Source organism: Austrofundulus limnaeus, unplaced genomic scaffold (genome assembly GCF_001266775.1).
Source record: "Austrofundulus limnaeus strain Quisiro unplaced genomic scaffold, Austrofundulus_limnaeus-1.0 Scaffold4, whole genome shotgun sequence".
Taxonomy (NCBI): Eukaryota; Metazoa; Chordata; class Actinopteri; order Cyprinodontiformes; family Rivulidae; genus Austrofundulus; species Austrofundulus limnaeus.
In genome coordinates, this window is record NW_013952406.1 from 2,858,187 (window position 1) to 2,880,596 (window position 22,410).

General features: G+C 39.3%; 4 protein-coding genes across 8 annotated transcripts in view; 3 read left to right on the forward strand and 1 right to left on the reverse strand.

Moving 5' to 3' along the window:
• Window positions 1-1,046, forward strand: part of LOC106527192 (cytolysin RTX-S-2) — a 4,200-nt gene extending 3,154 nt beyond the window's left edge. Inside the window, exon 3 of the mRNA XM_014021999.1 lies at window positions 344-1,046. Within this exon, the coding sequence (XP_013877453.1) occupies window positions 344-773 (430 nt within the window). The 3' untranslated portion in view covers window positions 774-1,046. The remainder of the gene's footprint in view (window positions 1-343) is intronic.
• Window positions 1,047-1,874: 828 nt separating this feature from the next.
• On the forward strand, window positions 1,875-3,218 carry apnl (actinoporin-like protein). 2 transcript variants are annotated; one of them, XM_014022009.1, is made up of 3 exons: window positions 1,875-1,974; window positions 2,472-2,579; window positions 2,654-3,218. In XM_014022009.1, exons 2-3 carry the CDS (start codon window positions 2,476-2,478, stop codon window positions 3,108-3,110), a joined length of 561 nt encoding a protein of 186 aa, XP_013877463.1. In that variant the 5' UTR covers window positions 1,875-1,974; window positions 2,472-2,475; the 3' UTR covers window positions 3,111-3,218. The 2 variants fall into 2 exon arrangements, with proteins under 2 accessions (XP_013877463.1, XP_013877472.1); XM_014022018.1 differs by having other exon boundaries at window positions 1,895-1,974; window positions 2,475-2,579.
• Window positions 3,219-12,995: 9,777 nt separating this feature from the next.
• On the reverse strand, window positions 12,996-19,186 carry ramp2 (receptor (G protein-coupled) activity modifying protein 2). 2 transcript variants are annotated; one of them, XM_014023365.1, is made up of 6 exons: window positions 19,065-19,186; window positions 18,469-18,534; window positions 18,338-18,367; window positions 16,103-16,132; window positions 15,609-15,783; window positions 12,996-14,481 (listed from the first exon to the last, which is right to left on the reverse strand). In XM_014023365.1, the coding sequence occupies exons 1-6, from the start codon at window positions 19,147-19,149 to the stop codon at window positions 14,232-14,234; spliced, it is 636 nt and encodes a 211-aa protein (XP_013878819.1). In that variant the 5' UTR covers window positions 19,150-19,186; the 3' UTR covers window positions 12,996-14,231. The 2 variants fall into 2 exon arrangements, with proteins under 2 accessions (XP_013878819.1, XP_013878826.1); XM_014023372.1 differs by lacking the exons at window positions 18,338-18,367; window positions 18,469-18,534; window positions 19,065-19,186 and adding an exon at window positions 16,333-17,551.
• A 1,950-nt stretch (window positions 19,187-21,136) lies between these two features.
• Window positions 21,137-22,410, forward strand: part of ezh1 (enhancer of zeste 1 polycomb repressive complex 2 subunit) — a 17,608-nt gene continuing 16,334 nt past the window's right edge. For 2 of the 3 annotated variants that reach the window (XM_014023354.1, XM_014023337.1), the window contains exon 1: window positions 21,137-21,180. In XM_014023354.1, the coding sequence (XP_013878808.1) occupies window positions 21,168-21,180 (13 nt within the window). In that variant the 5' untranslated portion in view covers window positions 21,137-21,167. Of the gene's footprint in view, window positions 21,181-21,422; window positions 21,840-22,410 lie in introns of those variants that run through there. The other variant, XM_014023346.1, reaches the window with a different exon arrangement.

The following is a 22,410-nucleotide window of genomic DNA, read 5'->3' on the forward strand; positions in this document are numbered from 1 at the left end:
AAAAAATGAAAATTTGCACTAAAAAACGAAAAATTGCACAAAAAATGAAAATTTGCACACAAAAAAATGTACATATCGGAAAATTTAATGGGAAATTTGCACAAAAAAATTTGCACAAAAAACAAGACTTTGCACAAAAAAAATGTATATATTGTCGGAAAACTTAGGAGACACCCTTCTCAAAATTTAGTGCGCTAGTAGCCGAAAGTAATCCCTAACCTAATCTRGATGTGTGAAAAATGCATGACCACATAATTTCATCAATTCCCTGAATGTTTGCAACATATCTCATGAACCACTGGATGGATTTTACTAAATGTTTATGTTTTGGTCRTTTTTACAGGGTCTACATGTCGAGTGGCTTCAGTTACCACCCGCCTCAGCCCACCATTCGAACCCAGAAGACAGAAGTCTGCTCCTTCACGAAGGATGACAACACGGCCACTGGTGCTGTRGGCCTGCTGACCTACGACCTCTTCCACATGCAGAGCCGGGTTTGCTCCGAGCGCTTGGCCATCATGTTCTCGGTGCCCTTTGACTACAACCGGTACAAGAACCGGCTGGCTGTGGGTGTGGTGGAGCACTCCCGGGCCTGCGACAAACATCTGTACGACCAGCTGTATGACGGGAACGAGCTCACCAGCTTCACCCGCTCCGAGGCGAATGGGTGTGGGCTGGAATATAAAGCAACGTACGTTGATTTAAGAGCTACGATGTCATCGACCGGCAAAGGAATTGTTAAAGTGGAGCTCTTTGATAAAATGGGTCGTTAGCTTACAGTCTATTGTTCTGGTTTGGGTACTTTTTTGTTGTCTTTGTCTCCACAAAGTGAATAAAATTCATTTGATGTGACCACTGTTGTCATCTTAAAGAAGAGGCTCAGGAGAGGAAGACTGATTCTGCTGTCATCTGTATTTTGCGTCTGCTGAAAGATATCAATATCTGACAGCCAGCTCATTGATTTCCCATTAGCTCACGTCTCYGGCTCGTGTACACGTTGCACACTCTCTTCACTTTGATTGTGGTAATAAAGCATTCAGACCCAACGCCTGTGTTTCTTTGTGTGGATTGTGTTTTCACTCTGTTTGCCTGCATTATTACTGATGATCATTAATTATTATTTAATCTCTTATCTGTATCCATCCAATTCTAATGAGCGGCACCAGATGGAACGTCTGCATAGARGTTTTTTTAATCCGCACAATAACAGTGTTGTTTTTCACGGGCTGGGAGAGTCTCCATTTTGCATGTTTGTGTGGAATTTGGAAAGCGAGCTTTAGATGTAGAAAAAACAGAAATCACAATATGAGGAGGAAAGAGAATCCCAAACCAGRTCCATCAAACAGAAATCACGATTAAAGGTTGTGCATTCCTTGAATGTTTTTCATGATAAATGTTTAGACTAAATAAATCTTGCACCTGTTCAAATCTTTAAAAAGCATTARGTGCACATGTGTTATTCTACTCTCGTGCATGATCTGTTTCTTCTTGGAACATGTAGTGAATGACACAAAAATATACAGTATATTCTCACTTAATAGCTGTAAAATTGGCTGAATTATTATTTTTGTGCTATCTTGAATGGGGTTGAATTCAAGTGTTAATCAGGTATAGATGTGTATCCACTGGGTATTTCCTGCAGTGTTTCGTAAATTATCTTGCCAACACAGGTGTGGCAAAAAATTTTCCATACAAAAATGTTGCTATTTGATCAAATAAGGGAAAAGCCAACRATTATTTGTTTTATTAATCTGTTGGTGTGTGGGTGTTATGGTTCGCTATGTAGAAAGAGGGTGTGTCTGCTCTTTTTTTAAAGCCAGGGTGTGTCTGCTCTAAATTATGTTGTGTTGCAAGTGGGAGGGTGAAAACTGACATCTATGGAGGGAAAAAAAAAGAAAGGAAAAACACAGCCCCTCCTAATCAGGTACTCTCTCCAACCTCCTATTTTTTGACTCGGAGCACTTACAGTAGCAGGTAGGTCACAGAGAACCTAAAATGTAGGGAAAAAAAAAACAACTCTTCTTAAAGGAAGTGCAAATATTACTTATTTTAAAAAAGCAATTTGTGAAATGAAAGTCAAATGGCGGGGGCATTAGTTTGATTTGTTTCTTGTTCTTGTTGAGAAAAGAGGAGATGATTTTCTTTTATGTTTTCACTTTTATCATTACTGCATGGCACTTACTGCTGTAATTGAAGTGGTGCACTTTCTTATGAGACCGCAGCTATTCGCTGATTGCTCACAACTGCTTTAAAATCTCATTAGCCTGTGAAATGTCTCATTCATACTTTGCACTAGTCGGTGTGTATGTTTGAAGGTCAGAGAGCTGCCAAAAGAGCAGAGCTCATCTATTCTACACTGWATTCAGTGCGATTCTCACAGCTCTTGCTATGTTTAGGGGGAGAAAAAAAAACTGGAAAGTCCCATATTTTTTGTTGTCTGGTTGACATCTGGTTTATCTTTGCCTTACAAGCAGTATGGCAGAGTCTGCGGAAGCTGTGGCAGCTGATGTGAGCAGCAAGAGAAGTGTGACGATTGAAATCGCAAACATCACCAATAACTACTGCCTGATCAATCCCAGGTAAGCAAAGAAACGTCGGCTTAAATCAACAATAATTTCAGACAAAATGCCGCATGTGTTTGTGTGTTGCTCAGAGCGTACCTGGAGAACGGAGAAACACACAACCCACCTCAACCCACAGTGCGCCCCCTAAAGACGGAGGTTTGCACCTTCACCAAGTCAGGCGGGAAAGCGACCGGCACCGTCGGCGTGATGACCTACGACCTCTTCGAGAGATCCCAGAATGACTACATCGAGACTCTGGCCATCATGTTCTCCGTGCCCTGGGACTACAACCTGTACAAGAACTGGTTCGCAGTCGGCATCTATAAGAAGGGACGTAACTGTGATAAAGATCTGTACAAAGAAATGTACTACGAGAAGAAGGAGAAGGAGCACGGGTTTGTGAGAGCAGAAGCCAACGGGTCGGGAATCAATTACGTGGGGAACTACCTCGATATCAAAGCCACCATGTGTCCCATGGGACGAGCCATCGTCAAGGTGGAAGTGTGGGACAAGCTTTTCACACCCATGGGCCAGCAGGCATGCTAAACATTGATCTTCACCGATATTGCTGTTCTTTTAAATGTTTATTTTCATCATCTATATCTGCATTAAAGCTACCCATTGCAAACTATGAAATAAAACGTAAAAACTTTATCCTGCGCTATATCAAATGGTCTTATTTGAAAATGTTTACACAAGTAGCTTTAACCTTCAATGAATCTACTAAAGATCAGAGTTTGTTTTTAAATCCTGGCAAAAAGGTCCTTTCTATAGCCAAAGCARCTCTGTGCTTTACGGGGATCTTCAGAAATGGGAATCAAAGGATGACTCACTGAAGGATGAGGGCACACGGCTTAATGAAAAACACAGAGGCTAGTCTGAATTTACTTTGACACTGCCTTTTGAGGAATCACATAAACRTTTTGGCTGAAGCTATTTGTGTGTTTGTTGACTTTTAAAAGAGGGCTTAAAAAAAGGACTGAAATATTTTAACACAAAATGCTGAATGTTGAGCACGCCATCTATCTGAAGTATGTTTTGTGTGTTCATYAGGTATTTAAAATGATCATTCTGAAGTCGGGACTGAGATTAGAAACAGAAACAAAATTGTCAATTTTTCAAAAATACAATATGTTACTGCAGACAGTGGGTCTTAATTCATGATGTTCAGTTTTATTGCTTCATTTTAGTTTATTAGAATTCCATCCATCCATCCATCCATCCATCCATCTGTCAACTATCCATCCATCCATCCATCCATCCATCCATCCAACCAGAGTTATGAAAATACTCAAGTTCAGTTTTTTTTCTGGTTATTTTCAATGTAAAAAGCATCAATACCTTTTGTGTACAGTCAGAGCTTTCATTTTAGGTTTATAAAGCATCAAACTCAAAAAATAAATTGCAGTGTGATCTTGGTCAGTATAAATAAAAGCTTTAGTAATYTGGCTGCTGCATAGCTCATTAGCCTTTAAAAACATGTTTATCACTCTAATAAAGAACAGTTCTGAATGTTGATGTTTTAAAGAATTTATTTTCCAGCGACAACACAAACCATTCCTCTGTGGACACAGTGCATCTTGTGAAAATTTGAAGCTATTACTCTGAAGGTGGAATTTACATCTCTTAGAAACACATCAGGTGYCCCCATTTGGATCTCATCCCTGCCTTTCTTATGCTGCATTATTTTCATAAAGCTTTTGCAGCGTTAAAGGTTCCCTGCCACAAACACACACAGATCAAAGGTTTTGCTCATTGTCAGATAAATAATACCYAGGCATGAATGGCTCATTTTAGGCTCCATCTCTGAAGCTTTGTTGAGTGACATATTGACAAATATTTTGGCTTCCATGTTTTTTTCTTTTATTACAATATTAGCTCATAATCGACTTTCATCCTTTATACCAAGAGCTTGTGTGTTTGTGTGCAGTTTGTGTGTCTTCATAATTTGTTGAGAGCAACGCAGTCAGAAGCAAATGCATGCAAAGATATGAATTGCGCAATATGTGAGATTTTAGAATCTAAAAAAACTTCCAGAGCTGAACAGGTTTAATGTTTTAAGGAGGAAAATTAAAGATGAGAAAACAGGTTTTCCTAATTTGAAGAAAAGTATTTGGGGAGTGAAAGAGCTGCTGTTTATCACCAAGGAGGGAATGAAAAGTTGTTTTTCTTTGGAAAAGCTTCAGTCAGAACTATTTAAGGCTGTTAAAGGAAAATGAGGAAGGAAACTGCAGGTGTACCATGGAAAATAARGCTGCAGCGTATTTTAATGCAGCACAGATCAGCTGATAAAACAGAAACAGGCAGGTTAGATCAACATCCTGCAAACTTTTCATATGATTTTGCAGGTATTTTCATTTTTATTGTTTATTATTCTGTATTCTTAAAATTAAAATGCACCTCTAAACATATTTAAGTTCAAATCTGATCATTTTAGTTTTGTTTTTATTTAAAAGCATACATGGTGTGCATCAATGTTGCTTTATAACAGGAGAAATAAATGTATTTTAAATCAAACTGGGTGTGCACATAAAGTTAATGATTGTTCCTGATGTAATGTTTGAGACTAAAATGCGCAGCATTCAAACACAGTTCCCAAATTGATTTCATAAATACACCAAACCCTTTTAAAAAGTGCAATTTATGTCTTAAACCATGAAATTTCTTCTCAAAGACTGCCATCTAGAGGCATTCTTTTTTAATAAACGTAGCTACAAACCACAGCTGAGCCTCACAAACACATTTTTGGCAAAAAAAAAAAAAACAAATTATTGAAAAAATAAATAAATAAAATATTGGATTAAGCAAACCTCAGTGCCAGATAAAGAGAGACAAATAAACTTTTCTGTCCTCACATGGACCATCCCTTTATTTCTTCTTCTTCTGCCTCCAAACTCCAAACATGTCTTGACATCCAGCAGGTCTGGGAGTCCCTGARAGTTCCTCGTGTGTCCTGACGTGTGTCAGGCTGGGACGCCAGCTTCTCGTTCCARTTCAACTTCTTCTACTCAGTTGCTTTTATTTCTGAAAAGATAAGAAAATATAAAGCAAGAAGCCAAATATTTTCATCTGAGATGGAGTTCCACTGATAAGCTTGTTTGTTTAGTTTTTTTTTTCCAGATTTATGCAGGTTACATTTTGCAAATTCTTCAATATTTCTGTAGTGATTTCCTGAGGGTTGGGAGTCATGTTATTCCTGGCTGACTATGAGAATCATTTCTCCAGGTTAGTTTGTTATTTTGGAATCCCTCAGCATGCAGAGACAAAAATACGTATCATGTAACGGTCCAGATACTTTGAGGAAAAAAAAACTCTCATTGTTCTTTGTTCTCAGATTTTTGACYTTTTATTGAGAAACTGTTTTCTGCCTTGAAAACTGATGGTTTTTCTATAACTGGATTAAYCATCCTGTAAAACAACAAAATGTGGTAAAACAGTGATTAATAATGTTTAACAGAAAAGAGAAAATCCTCTTCTCTGCTGAGGCCATTTATAAAACAGAATCCTTTTAACGTCACCATTTGTTGTTTACCCAGAATCAACAGCAGGCACCACAAGTTTAGTGATAAATAATGCAGCAATATAAATGCAAAAAGCGGCCAGAAACACATCTTAAAATAAATGTAAAACTTGCTCAGCTTCTGCTAGATGCTGTTTTCTAACAGCTTTGTTTTAACAGTTTAAAGTGATGATAAGTCTGTTGTGTTCACCACTTTATCACTTTCTTCTCAGTTCCAGGTTGTTATAAAAAATATATTGCACATTTAAACCATTGTCTGTTACTTATCTGCCTTTCAACACATCAGTTCCTCGACTGGGATGTAAATTTATTCAACCTCCTAAAACCAGTCATTTTCTGTGAACCTTTTGCCTCCATTTCTTTAAATCTGCATCAAGAATTTAAACTTTGTCACATTTGATATCCTGACTGTAATGAAGTGAATACAGACAATGATATGTCGAATATAATGCTGATATTTTTGGTTTACTGCTCTTTTTTTTTCTGTATATTAAAATCCCAGAGCTATAAAGCCCAATCTGGTCATCTCAACACAGCTGGTGRACATCTGTGAAATATTTAAAGGGAGGATATTGTGTATTTTCCAGGCACATAGTTTAATTGTACCACAATCAACTGTATATGTTCAGTTGTTATGAAAATGCTACATATCGAAAATAAATTTGACTTTGACTTAAAATTGGCCTCTGTCTCTTTAAGAACCTCCTACCGTTTCCAACCCTCCCACTTCAGCACGTCTTCACAATAATAGCCATGTTTCCATTCAATTTTAATTCGAAATTTGAGCAAATTTTTTTAATTTCGCAAAAAGGAAAAAAGGAAGTAATGCAAATCAGACGTGTTTCCATCAACTGGCTTGAAGCGAATCAGTTACTTCAGACACATGCATGTAGTAAACAGGAAGTAAAAGTCGCACTCGCAGGGGCCACACATCTCAYGACAATGGAGAGAAGTTATCAGGAACGTGTTGCTACTATCAGGAAAGTTYTAATTATTCTGTCATATTAGTTCTGGCGATTTTACATGCTGTCTGGAGACGTAGAGAAAGAAACGCAATTCTCTTCACGTCARGGGAATAACTGAGAATACGCTGACAGCGGGAGGAGGGTCCTGCTGCAGTCACGGGTGCAGTCGCTCTGGTACCGGTTTCGGACAGACAGCGAGAACATCTGATCAACCATGTGAGGTAAATGTTCAGTACATCAGAACTTATTCAGCAAATGTGTTTCTATCTCTCCTTTTGCGCATTAACTCTTTTTCGAAAAACCCAAAAACCACCTCAAGCGAGCGTATCAACTTTTATGCGAATTAGAGGAAGTTTTTTTTGAATCATGTCGTTTCCATCCACCTTTTCTGATGTGATACTTCAAAATGTGCATTAAAAAAATGTTGATGGAAACACGGCTACTGCTTCAGAGAGGGGTTGCTCTGTGGGGCGGGAGCTCAGCTACAGACTGACCTCCAAGGAGGAGCAATGTGTAAATAGGTGGTGCTTTGTTCCAGCACGCATTTGGGCAGCACTACGTGGCCACAGGACATTCACAAGCAACACTCTAGGTATGTTTTTGGATGTGGGAATGATATTATAACATGATAGCAGCTCAATAATGTTGATTTTGCATGATACTACTCCTTTAAAGTAGACATATTTTAAATTTTTCCTCTCCACTTTTAAATAATTTAGTTGGGATCTGTATAAAGTGGAACCACAGTGATTTGGTCTAAACTTAACTTTACCAGCCCCTCTTTTCACCCCTTTTCTGATGTGTGTCTCAAAGAAGATGGTTTTGATACTGTTCCTTTAAGGCACTTCAAGCCCCTCCCCCCGTTCTGCTTCCAGACCGGTCCACTCCCATTTGAGAGAGGGGGTTATATTTTCTAGTGGTGCAGAAACATTTTATTTACAGTTTAATTAATGGATGTCAAAAACAGAAGACTTGTCCGTCCAGCCTTACATGTTGGAGCCAGAGTCTGACCCAAAAACAGTCTGACACAGAACCAGAGGACAATGAAGACGAGGAAATTGTAGTTGGTGAGTCCAGACCTTGTATGGCACTTCTGTCACTGATAATTTGGCACAATTGTTCAGAAAACGTCTTAGAAAACAGAGAAAACTGAAAGGGCTGAAAGATATAAACCAGAACATAAAAAAATCTTTGCAGCACCAGGAGAGACTAAATTCAACTTTTCTGCACTCCTAAAGACTCCAAGTACACAACAAAACAGCTAAAAATGTGGATTTTGCATGATGTATCCTCTTTAAACATCACAGTCTGACCCTTGGGTTGAGTCAAAGATAAYTCATGTCTTCACAGACTGCCATTTTAAAGCTGAAAGTGACCTGATCAGACCTGACTTGACATCTGTTTTAGTGTAATGTGTAATAGGCCTACAGTAAAAATACATACATACGTACATACATACATACATACATACATACATACATACATACATACATACATACATGCATACATACATACATACATACATACATACATACATACATACATACATACATAAATGTTTAACTCGGTTGACTTTATTAATGACTTTAATTTGCATAAGAAAAGGAGTTTGGCTCTTTATGTAAAGGCTCTCTCTTACTATAATAATTTAGACAACTTATGCAGACAAATAAAAATTTTGTTGTGATTATTTTACTCATATCACCTCAATCTAGTTCTTAGCATTACAGTACGTATAGGACCAAAAGAGGCTTCCAGTAGCTTTTTTAAACTCTATTTTCAGCTTAGACTTTTCACAKGTTGGAATAAGTTGTCTAAAACAGAGTGTGACCGCACTCCATTATTAGTCGGTGTTAGCCGATGCTAATAGCGGTTATTTCAACCTTTAGGGTAAATCAGGACTTTTATTTGTTTCCTCCATCATTTCAGAACTGAGGAATATTTCTACTTAAAGCCACTKAAGTTCTCAGCTGGCAGTCTAACAAAGTTGCTGCTGATCTACATTTCTTTGAGTTTCTTCTGACTGATCCAGCAGTAGTTTTGATGTGAAACCTGTTCGGATCTACAGTCATCTGCTGCCAACGTGGCGTCAGCCAGCTGAAGGGTCAGCTCCTACGTAGCCGAGCCAGATGCCTGGCTCTCAAACAAAAAACTAATTACTCGTGTCACCTTTAATAACTCGCATCACTGAATGCACTTATGGCAAATCTCCAATGTGTACAAGTGCCCACAAAGCAGATGTTGATAAAGCATGTTAAGTGAGGCAATAAAGGTGGATAAGACAGCAGTCACTCAGAAATAAGCTGCTTCACTGCACTTTTTCACTTCATCTTGCTGTTGAGGTTCTCCTGATTTCACTCTGGGCTGGGAAGATGACATTGTCAGCCTCGATGCCAAAGTCCCAACGAGTCTGACAAAGCAAGCAGCAGTTGATATAAGATGTCCTTGTTTGCCTTCACCTGATCTCTAAGTCATACAATAACAACCTTTTATTCCCAGAGGCTCCTGAGACCTGCACCAAAATCCAGTCACCTCAATTTAATGGAGCTGAGACTTTCTGGTCATTACTGCAGATAACTGAATTATCCATGCATGATACGTCTGGGTGTACAATATATGCATTTGTCAATTAAAAAACAACAATTTTCTGTACTTTAGGCTGACTTCATATTTCAAATCGGTGGTGTCCAATCCTGGTCCTTAATTGCTGCACCTGCATGTTTTAAAAACACCTCATTCAGTGCTGGAATTTCTTCTTCAGAAGCCAGTTGATCTCAATCAAATCATCTGTGTTAAAGGAGACGTGTCCTGCTTTCAAATATTTCTTTTCCACATTTAAATCATTCAGTTGGGATRTATYTAAAGTGGAAWTYCAATGCTTTGGTCTGAATTCCTCCTTATTGTCAACACATCCTCACTCCCTCTGCGTCCCYTTTTGARGCATRGGGAAYCCCCRTCGTGTTTACAGGTTTGGGCCACATCGGGTCTTTGGCTTGGGATCTGTGGTTAATATTAGGGATKAGGATTACTGGTTAACTTTAGGWAGTGAGGTCAAGGATAGGATGTCTAGGAATAATAGAAGTTAAGTTTAGGGTTTGGGAGAGTTACTTGTCGTGCATTTTCTACACTTTTCAAAAATGGTTAATYTTTGTGACCAGGGTTAGTGGTTATTTTAGGTTGTGAGGTCATGGATAGGATTTCTAGGGCTAATAGAAGGGAACTTTGGGGTTTGGGACTGTCATTTGTCATGAATTCTCTACACTTTTCAAAAAATATGACAATGGGCTCTTCCTTGTTCTCATCTCATCAACTGATGCAAGGGGATTACCCGACGCGTCAAAATTGGACACAGAGGGAACCTTGGACAAGCATCAACATGTGACGAGTTGGGAGTGAGAATMATCTGTTGTTGTAACCCCACAAGCCCCTCTTTCACRCCTTTTCTGAGGTGTGTCTCAGGTCAACTCGTTTTGAGGCTGTCTCTCTAAATCCAAACTAGGTGCTTTACACCCCGCCCCCCTCCAGCTTCGAGGGGTTTGCYATGTCATCAACAGAAGACTTGTCCATCCAACCTRACATGTTGGAGCCAGAGTCTGACCCAGAGACAGAATTTTTTTCTTTTAAAAGGCCAATGTTATGTGTTTCTCAGGCATAAATTTAAATTCTATACCATAATAAAGTATCTATGTCACCTTTAGTTGTTATTAAAATGCTGTTTTATGTCTGACCCAGAGACAGAATTTTTTTCTTTTAAAAGGCCAATGTTATGTGTTTCTCAGGCATAAATTTAAATTCTATACCATAATAAAATATCTATGTCACCTTTAGTTGTTATTAAAATGCTGTTTTATGTTTAAATAGAAAATAAACTTATCTTCTCATCACTTCCTCTTCTAAATGCCTTGAAATTGGCCTCTGTCTCTTTAAGAACCACTTTCCGCTTCCGTAAGTTCCGTAAGTTTCAGTGGCGGGGTGGGGGGGTCCGTATGTGCGCTATGAAGCAGTTTACTTGGCATCTGAAAATACATTTCCTCAAAGGTATTTTGAATCTGAAAAGAGCTTCACTGAGTGAGAAGTAGTTAGCAGACAGTTTAAGTTTCACTTTCACTTTGCTCTGTTACTGCCGAGAGCAAGTAGGGGTCTCTGCGGACGAGTGGGCGTGTCCCAACGAAAGGCAATTCTAAAGTGACACACCTGACTGGACAAGAAAAAACGGGGCGTCACCGTACGGCACCACCTGATTGGACAAGAACAAAAGGGGCGTTACTGTACGGCACCACTTTTTCTGGAGACCCCTACTTGGGTCACATTTCTCCTGGTTAACCTTAGTGTTGGGGTCAGGGTCAGGCTGTAAAGAGATCAAGCAGGGTTTAAGGATACCGTCATGTAGGCCTCGTAGCCCACAGTGTTTATGCTTTAGACACGCCCACTCTTGTGTCACGCCCACTTTGATTCCGCAGATAACCTCTTCTCCCCAAGAGCCTGCAGGAGTCATGGGCGGGGTGTGTGGGGTCGGGGGTGGGGAGGTGTGCTCCGTGATGAGGAAGTTCGGCTTAAAGACACGTCCCAGGGGCGTTTCTGGTCCCAAATGGCGTTTCTGGTCCCACCTGTCGTTTTGCTCCTCAGCATGGCTGCCTAAAAACGCTGCAGGATTTCTCAAACATGCATGAATGGGTCAAAGCAAGGCTTTGGGCATGGTTTTTATGAGAGTATAACATTATAACATGATTTATGACTRAAAAAAGTTGATTTTACATGATATTGCCCCTTTAAGTACTTTATAGACCTCAGTAGAAAACACTGAAGAAATTTGTAAATTGGATCCAAACAGAATATAAAGATCTACTCAGCATCGGGAGAGACTAATTTCAAATTGTCTGCTTCCTAMAGACACCAAGTACACAACAAAATGTATTTAACAGCTAAAACAGTAGATTTTGAGTAATATGTCTCCTTTAAAGCAATAGTGGACCTCAAGAACCAGGATTGTACACCACTACTTCCATTTTTTTCATTGCTTTTAACAAATCTTCTCACCTGCCCTCTCCATGAGACAGTTTATCTGTAAGGCCAAATMAAAGGCATCAGATTCCACATAAAAAATGTGTTGTAATAGAAACATGTTTGGTATAATCTTCTTCCTTTGTATTTATCTTTATAAATATAAAATAAGTAGCTTTAGCATTACAAAAAACTTCTTTTGAGTCTTTGACACTGTTTTTGGACATCACGGTAAGTCCACCACGTTTCTCACAATAACGTTTAAAGCCACTAGGGGGAAACCTTTTCAGGCTGTAAAATTTACGACTTCCATGTATTGTGGGTGGTATTGACAATTGTAAAGCCGCCACACACATTATTTGAGTTYCTTTGTTTTTATTTAACATGCTAACAAGAAAGAACAAAAGTTATTACCGTTTGTGTTTCACATTTTGCATAACTGCATCAGAAATGACGTCTGATTTGCCATAAGGACAGACACAAACTTGGATGAGATCAGAAACGGGCGGAGGTGAGGATGACCCCATATCTAGAGAGGAAGAAAGGTCACCAAACACACTTTCCCACCCAGTCCAGCTCACACACACACACACACAGTCCTGCAGGGCTGTGTGTGTGAGCGTTTGCCAGATGAGGGTGTGATACATGACTGCTGTCACTGCTCCCTTCACTACATCAGGACTCACACAGCATAGAAACTGCTGCACAATATACTGCTCGCTGAGGATACTCTGAAACACTACCTGAGGAAGGAAAAAAAAGACTCGGCCATCTGTTCTACACTCTGGGGACAAGAGTGTTTAATCAAATACTGACAAAGGTGAAAGGGTACTTACGGCAGAATGATGCAGCAACCCTGTTAATATATCCTCAAAAACTTGAGCAGAACTTTAAGTAKGACTTTTATACTYRAACAGATGAGAACAAACGAGCATCAGCCAACAATAAAGTCTACAATGTAGGTTTAATAGTTTCAAAAATAGATCAACATGTGCGCAAAGCATGGTGTGAGAACAGACAGGATTTATCCCTTCACACAGTAAAGTCCATTAGTTCTTGAAAATAACAGAGCTATACAACAAATTATATAAATATACATATCTCTTCCAAGCGCTTTGCTGTGGCTTTATCGTCATGCAAAACTTCACATCACATAACCGAGCTATCGTGTTACAAGCAAAGGAGCACATCTTCTTGTCATTAATCACCACTTTACCAAGACAAATAAATGTCTTTTGTCAGGATGGAGAACACCTCGCCATCAATTCACCATCAATCAGCAGCTTTTATTTAGACAGAGAAAGAATTGAAAGTCACCGTTAAAATGTAAAAACAGAACAATACCAGGATGTACCTCTCCTGTCACACCCATTCATTGTGCCCCTTGTGCCGTAACCTTTGACCCACAACCACCCACACACACTCACGCAACTCCATCAGCACATTTTTTTGGCTCGACTCATTTCCATGTTTAAATTTAAACATCAAAACTGAGATGGATCAGATCAGGAAGAAGTAGGTTTATTTAAAAAGTTCAAATTACTCATTGCAAAGTCACGAAACAAATGTGCACAATAATGTCCTATTATTGATGATCAGTGTTTTTTAAATGTAAAATTAGTAAGATTTTGAACCAGATGCCAACTATTGTGTTGGTTTACAGAAACAAACTGCAGCCTTATATTTCAGAATAACCCTTTTAGGTTTGATTTTATACTTTGCAATGAGTAACTTTAAAAACACCGCAAGAACGTATAAGGAGTATTGTCTAAAAGTCACTTTCACTAAACGTTTGCAAGCTGCAGAGCCTCCATCAGCCCAAATAACCCTGAATACATTTTTTTCAGTACAAATAAGGCTCTGTTTTAAAAAAAAATACCAGGTGCAAACTGATTCAGTCATAAGGCGATTAAAACAAAATCTTTGTCAAAGTCTTTTCTAGATACAGTAAATAAAATGTTCTATTGCACGGTAAAAAGACAATGGGTCGATCTGTAAATAGCATAATTCTAAACTGGTACTGTTTCTTATGGCTCAATTGTGACTGGTCTAAATGTCAAAATCCTTTCGAGTTGTGAGGCAAGATGTAAGCTTGCCAGAAACACTCAGACTCCTTGGAAGGTTGTCTGACAGACGACGGCGGCAGTCCTAGAATGGCCGCCCTCGAGCCAGTGGTTTTATTCAAGGGGTACCATCCCCGTTTTTGGTTTTCAGCACCACCAGGCTCACCATCACCGGTATCAGGCAGATGGGAGTGATCACCAGGGCGAAGACGATCTGCGGCGACGGGTCGCTGAACTCTTCCATGGAGCATTCCTGAAAAAACCTCGAGTGGATGCTCACAAAGATGTCCTCTACCAGTGAGTTGGGCCAGGGGATCAGGAGACAGTCAGAAATATCCTCTGTGCACTGGCTCAGGCTGCTGTACAAACTGCAGAGAAGGAGAACATAAGTGAACGTGAAATTACGAAACATTTCTTAAACAAACTGAAAACATCAAAAAGAAAAAATAAGTAGGTCCTCTGGATGGGTTTCGTCTCTCCTCCAAGAGACTTCTTCAGTCTGATGAATTTCAGGTGAACTCAGCCTTATAAGCACTACTTCCACATGGTGGACAAATAGGTTAGTCACATGCAAAAGAGGACCATCACCTAACAATAGGCTTGATTAGCTCTATTTAGTCACATGCAAAAGAGGGCCATCACCTAACAATAGGCTTGATTAGCTCTATTGTTCATAGAGGGCCATCACCTGACTTATTGGTTTGGATGTTTAGGCTAAAACAGCCACTGTTCAAAAGAATGAGCCAGCACAGACGAACTACTTCATRGTGTCAGGACTCTGCAGTTTACACTCTTCTACAGGCCAGCGGTCACTCTTTCAGGGATGAAGACGTTCTCATCCTTGATAGAGAGGAACGACGGTTTGAGAGAGGAGAAGCCATCTTTGTGAAGAAAATCTGTCTGTCATTAAACAGAGGTATAGGCCTTCGTGTCCAGTTGTCCTCCTCCTACAATTCAATTCAATTCAAAAATACTTTATTGATCCCAGAGGGAAATTAGGTAAAATGTAGGTGCAATGCTGTTATTGCAAGTATGACTCAGCCCCCTGTGAGCAAAAGGTGTGAATCAGGGTCCCAACGATACTAACACAAAGAGGGAGAGAGGGACAAAAACAAGGGGACATTGAACCCCGCTTGCACTCACTACAAACACAAAACAAAACACCAAATAACCACAGCCGAAGTATCCAAACCAATAAGTCAGGTGATGGGGCACATGACCCTCTATGAACAATAGAGCTAATCAAGCCTATTGTTAGGCGATGGCCCTCTTTCACATGTGACTAACCTGTTTGTCCACCATGTGGAGGCAGTGCTTATAAGGCTGAGTTCACCTGAAACTCATCAGACTGAAGAATTCTCTTGGAGGAGAGACGAAACGTCTCACTAAAGAAGAACCCATCCAGAGGACCTACTTATTTTTTCTTTTTGATTTTTTTTTAACCTGGATTACTGAGATGCATCAGGACAAACTGAAAACACGGTTTAATAATTACCTGTTCACTTTATCCCAGACACACCAGTCTGTGTTGTTCAGTGATTCCATTCCTTTGTTAAATTGAGGCAGACAGTTGTGTTCAAACAGGAAGGAGAGACAAGTCATTTGGTCTTCAAAGTAACTGTCACAAATCTTGCAGACCAATGTACAACGAGGAGAATCATCCAAGCATGCTGCAAGAATTAAAATTAAAAACTGATTAGAAAAAAATGTGGTGACAAATTTAAGCATTTTAGCTATAATAACTTCAATTTTTATTTGATTTTTTTATTAATACATCTTAAAAAGGCTTGTTACAGAATGATGTTTGAATGTTTTTGTTTAGGCTGCTCCCTTCTGCCGGGGTCACCACAGCAAGTAAACTCTTAAAGATGCTGATTCTGACACAACCTGGGCTCAAACCTTCAGCCTCAGGGTTACAAAACCGCAGCAACGACCACTCATTCAGTGACTCTAATGATTTATGAATGGACCGTGAAATATGTCACCTACCAGCTGTCCGGGTAATATCTCCAAGGACGTCTAAAAGAGAGAAAAAATAGAAAATTTCAGGTTCAAAATGTGTAAAAATCCACTTAAAACTCCCGAAGTCTCAGCTGAAATCTGCACACTGTGAGCTTTTTTTTTTTTTTTTTTTGTTTAGCTGAGTGAATCTGTTTTACATCTCTAGCACGACTGTACAGCAGGCATTCGCAGCTGTAGAAGGGAGACCACACACTCACCAGAGAGGAAGGAGAGGAATACCCCAATAAAACCAACAGCTCCCTTCATGTCAGAGAAAAATGACTAAAAGTGCGTTTCGCCCAAGTGATGAAGCTCTCAGACTGTGTACAGTGAGGCATAACAGGAAACCCGGCAGGGTTATCTTCGGTTAACAGATGTCCAAGCGATGTCACCAGCGGTTACCAGATGTTCTTCAAAGATCAGTCTGACGGCCCTGCGCCTTGGCAGCAGCTCTTCCCCTCTCCAACTCACGTTTTCTCGCCTTTTTCCTTCCTTTTTTAAAGAGGTGGAGTCAACAAAGATAGTCCTCTCTATTCTCTCAAATAAAAGGAGCACACCCATGCTGGGGCTGGACTCACATCTGAAAACCCTTTACTCTTTAACTCTTGTTCTGCTTTTTAGTCTCAGTTTCTCACAGTCGAAGGCCTGGCCAGCTCACAGCATGTGATTTATTTGCCTTTTGGGCTGCCTCTGCCAAATAGGAAACATAAGTAAACATTTAGGGCTTTGCGTTTTGGGGTGGATGTAATCATGACTCGGCAGGGTGTGCTACACAGCCACAATTTCATATTTGGGTTAATTTGATAAAACTTGAAACAAGTTCTAAGTGAGCAGCTTCTTTGTATGTTAATACGTTTGTATAAATCATAATATTTTTGGGTAAACTATGAAGAATCTTTGTTTTTATGTTATAATTGTGGTCAGTCTGTTGGGTAGGTTCTCAGAGCTTTGAAAAACGCAGCTCAAGAGAGGCTGTTTCAGCGATTCAAAACAAACTAAAATCTCTGGTTTGAGTTTTCTCAAAATTTATGCTACAGAAACTGAGTGTTGAACCTCATACATACAACATCTGTTTGCTGAGCAGCGTTTTGATTTAGTAATGACATCAGGAAATGTGTCTTTTCAGCAGAGGAGGAGCTCGGAGTTGGGGGGTGTTGGCAGAGGAAAGGGGTTGGGGGACAGTCAGGGAAAGAAAAAAAAGCGAAGGCACAGGATGAGGAACAGTGAAAGGGGCGCTGCTTCTGAGCTCCAGTTGTTTCACAACTCGGAGTTCGTGCATTAATCGCTGACGTTGCGTGGGGCGAATGACGAACAAAGTCAGGAAGTGGAGCCAGGTGGGGGGGCTGTTCGTAATGAGGTTTCATTTAACCTTTAACCCCAAACCTTTACAGGCCTCATATCTGACCCCTCTCTGGTCGAGACCCCCCACCCCCCCAGGAGTTTATCTTGGATTCATATGACAGTACACCCAAGGAGATGTCCTGGCAGAAAACAGAATCTCTGAGCTCTGTTTTCTTCGTTCGTTCGTTCCAGGACAGGCTAAACAAATCAGTTTAAAGCAGTGATCCAAGACCCCCCTGGTGAACGCATTATCTGAAACCATACAGCATCTTAAATCAAAATAATCTTCATGCATTTCTTATCAATTATTTAAGTTTGTATTAAAAATGTACATTTGTTTGGCTGTATTTTTTTGGACTGCGTTATAAACAATAACCTAACATTCCTTCAAGAAATTAGCAATTGTATGTATTTTAATGTATAGATTTTATTATATGAATTTGAATATGTAGGCAGAAATACCTAAGTAGTGTATTTCCATGTATAAATTGTGTGTATTTTAATGTTCCGAAATGCTCAATCAGGGACTGGAGTTGCAAATCAACTGTTTGTACTCTTTGTGCAACACATCATTTAGTCACAATTCTATGTTTGTGTGCTTTGTCCCTGTTAAATAAACTAATAAATGAAAGGCCAACATCATCTTATACTGAAAAAACTTGGAGTCCCACACATACAATGCGTGATATTGTGCAATATCACTCAATGTGACTCTCAGCTACACATCAAGTTTTGGCTCAATATTTGCAAAATTTGGCAGTTTTTCGATATTTGTGTGCTACGTTGGATTAGTTGGGGTGGACATCCTCAAAAAGACTGACTGCAAAAGTTTCAATGSGTTCATTAAACACAGACAACGAATACGTGCAAGCTTAAACTTACTTGTAGTCACGTTATCTGCTGAGTGGTAACCTGTATAGAAGGGATGTTCTGTTACTAATGTGTTGCTGGTCATGCATGACGTCTGTTACATATATAAATACACATTTTTGTTCATACAGTCTTTAGAATACCTGCAGTTGTTGTGGCCGGCTGAACTGTCACCTTGTCATTAACCAAACAAATCACAGCTGAGCATCCTGGAATGAGAAAATTAAAATAACTACATTTTCCATTGAAAGAGAGCAACACTTCAGTAAACTGCTGCTTTTCCACAATTTTGTTCCTGCAATTTTCTGACGCTGCGAGAGTAGAAGAGGCAGAGGAAATAAATTGAGTCAGCAGGTCAGTGCATCCTCTCTTTGTCTCCCACTTCTTTAAGGAAGCCAAGATTAAATTTAACAATAACCTTCCTCACGCAAAGTGAAATATCTAATARACGCAGTGACAAGACACGATTTGCTTAAAACAACAATAGGTGTATTACGAATATTCACACAAAGAAAAACTAAATTCTTATTTTAGAACAAATCTAATGCATCGGGTTTGTTTAAATTAGCTGTTTAGCTCAAACCATATGAATAAACTACATCCTGTGTTGCTTGTATTTAAACACACCTCAATTCCTTTTATAAAACGAACTGAAGCAACAGGAGGTGAACCAAAACTCAGCAACAAAGGCATTTCTTCCAAAGAATAAATAAAAGAAGAATGAAAATGAACCACTCACCCCACATTAGAAAAGCTGCTAAACTCCCAGAAAACACAAAAGAGAATCTGTTGAGGGTCATTTTTCCAAACAAAGCTCTGTTCATCCACAGAGCTGGGTAGAGATTACAAATCTCAACCTTTTTCATAGGAAGACTCTAAAAAACAACAGGAAACCCTCATTTCCTATTATGGGCGGATTCATCGAGTGGGGTGACCCTCTATGATCATGTAAGAACTAATGCTGTTCAAACATCATCTATTTTCCTTTTTTTTTTTTTAAACAAGAATTGTGACGTTCCAGGAATTTTTATTCTCCTTTTCCTCTCTATTTGATTTTATCACTACAATGATTTGATTTTAGGAACAAATTCCCCCAGCGCTGCTTTCTTAGACATGAAACATTTTGATGTTAAACTAAAATAGTTTTATGAGACACATGCCGAGCTGATGATGTCATTGTTAAGTTTTCTTTCATGATTTTTTTTTGTATATGTTTTAGACCTTTAAATCAAATTTAAACATTCGACTGAGTTCTGTTTGATTCTGTTTTATTTGGCAACATGTGTGATTAGATTTGGAGTTGCTGACTTTCTAGCTGCAGAGCAAGATTTACAGCATTCAGCTTATGTAAGGAATGTACTTTTTCAGTCCGAACTGTAGTATATATCATCCTCGCCGATGACAAACACCCCTTTTTCCCACCATCTATGGTTTAACGTCATATGAAGCAAGGACACCCAGTCTGAAACTGAAGCGCTCATTCATGTCTGAGAAGGATAAGTGCTCTTTCTCAGCTGCTGGGTTTGGAAAAAAGCCACGAAAGCTTTTGCCAAAATTGCTCCCACATTTCACTTGATAAAAAAATAAATAAAGCTGAACCAAAGAACTGTTAAATATCAGACTTGCTATGTGAACGTGGTTGCACAGATAAATAGATTGGTCCATGATGAAAAGCATCAAACATGTTTCAAGTGAACTACTTCAGAATTGTCCATTTTATCTCAAAGCTTTCATCACCGATTTACTTTGTAACGAATCTGTGGACACGCGCCAGCATCAACACAGAGAGTTTACACAAAAACAGAACTAAAAACTTCCTGCCAACAGCACAATTCTCTAAACTGATGTTCCTCTGTGGGTTTGTTTGTGTTTACGAGCTTACTGTGACATGCCACTGATGTCATGCCAAGCACCTTATGTCAACTGCAACAGATACGTTTCCCTCTCAATGCAATAATAAATACTCAGGATTGGGGAATTCAAACAGCGTAGAAGAAAAGTAGAAATGATAACCATGAAAAATACAATAAATGAAAATAAATGAAATGCTTTGATATGACTCTGGGTCGAGTTTTCTTATCGTCATCACACTTGTGTTTGGTACAGGCAGCATCATTCGGTAAAAAAAAAATAGATGAACAGTGCCATCTTGTGTGTTAAAGAAGGATCATTTGTGGGGTTTTTCTATAATTCCTAATATTAAAATATTAATAATTACATCTGAGAAAAAAATAAACAAAAAGTCAATCTGAGATGTTTAATTTTAATACCAACAAAACTAATAAAGTTGTACTTAAATTACTCCATTGAACAGGAAAAATGCAAAGTTAAAGCAGCCTTCCTTTTACTTGTTTTTTATTTAGACGTATTTGTATAAAATATTTTTATAGTATCCAAAAACCCATTTGTTAAGCATTAAATAAACTAAACGTCTAGATTGACAGTGCAATTTAAGCATGCAAAATCTGGATTGTAAATATGTAAAAAAAATAAAAACTGAAAATGTGGAGTTTAATGTCTATTTCTGCACATTATAATTGAGTAGACCTTAATAAATGTCTATTTCTGCACATTATGATTGAGTAGACCTTAATAAAAATTTCAAACTATTCCAACTTATAGGCATCAAATAATCAAGTTTACAAATTGACATATCAAAACATTTTATATTCAAGCTGAAGAGATTCTTACATGAATGCTTGAATGTGGTCTGAGACTTTTTTTTCTCTTTTTTTAAAGATATCAGGTGAAAACAAAGGATAAAACGTGTCGGGCTCCCCCTGCAGGAGAAAATGTAAACTGCAGCTCAGGGCTGTTGTTCATCAAGCAGAAGTCCGCTGGAATGTTAGGAAACTGTAAGCTGCTTTACATTTATTATTTGATCTTTTTATAGGCTACTTGGTAACTTTTAATCAAATTGACTATCAGTCTGAGCAAATGTACGTTTTTAATTTTTATAAGCATTTTTTTTCTTGAAGCATCTTTATTTCTGTGTTAGACATATTTTGCAATTGGCTGCTTGGATGTGTAGTGTTTTTATTTTATTTATTTTTTTAAAGCTTATCCGTAGAAATGCCAGCCCGTAGGCCTAAAGAGGCGCATGTTCCTGTGTGAGCGGCTAATGGCTGTCCTGTGGCTGCTCCACGCTGCGTTTTCATTCCCAGGACGCACGGTTACGCATAAATCCTCGCTCGCCTCTCTGCTCGGAAAGGCTGCATCATAAAGACGTCACCCTCCTGCTCGGGGCTGGTTCGTCCCAGCCAAGTAAAGTGCGCAGCTATTCGGTAAAGCGCGAGCTATACCACAACAAGAAGCGAGCACCATGCCCGTGGATAACGTGGGGCTTTCTCTGACATCTCCTCGCGTGGAGACGATCTCTGCGTCAAATCCACAGCAGAGACAGCGTTAAATTGTTCTGGGTTGGTGGAGAAAAAAGAGAGAGAGAGAGAGAGAGGGAGGACGTGATCGCATTGCGGGCTAATTCAGTCGCAACGAACGCGACGTGGATTTAAAGGTATTTAATAACTGCGACACTTGATTTATGAATGAGGACGTGCGCGGCGTCGCGGAGGGGCTCGGTGCGCACGTTTTTAAAGTCTTCTGCGTTTAAATGGGCGCCGTGAAGCTGCGGCTAAAACGCTTCGTTAGCCAGGATCTATTTTTATTCTTATTTTAATGCACGGTTCCAATTTTTCCGAGTTTGTTCCCGATTTGCGCTCATTTCGGGTTCGATTCTGGCGCAAAGCCTGCAGCAAATCTTCTCTAAGACGATTAGAAAAGACAGAAAAACTGAACTACGCACTTTTCTGCTCCGCTGGGGGCACGCCCACTTCTGAGCAATGTGCTGTTGAATTTCTCACGTTATTTATTAGTAAGCACACATTTCCAGTTAGTGATTCCGCTAATTTTATTTAGCCACACGTCATGATTAGAATAACCCAAGAGAAGAAAGACCCTCGACCACATCAAAAACGTCCGTGTAAAAAGCTTGTTTTCCTCATTTGGTGTCAGTTTTGTTTTGCCAACAGAGGGGGGCGCTGTTTCACTCGTMCTTTTATTCAGGGGGAAATATTTGTGCTTTTTTT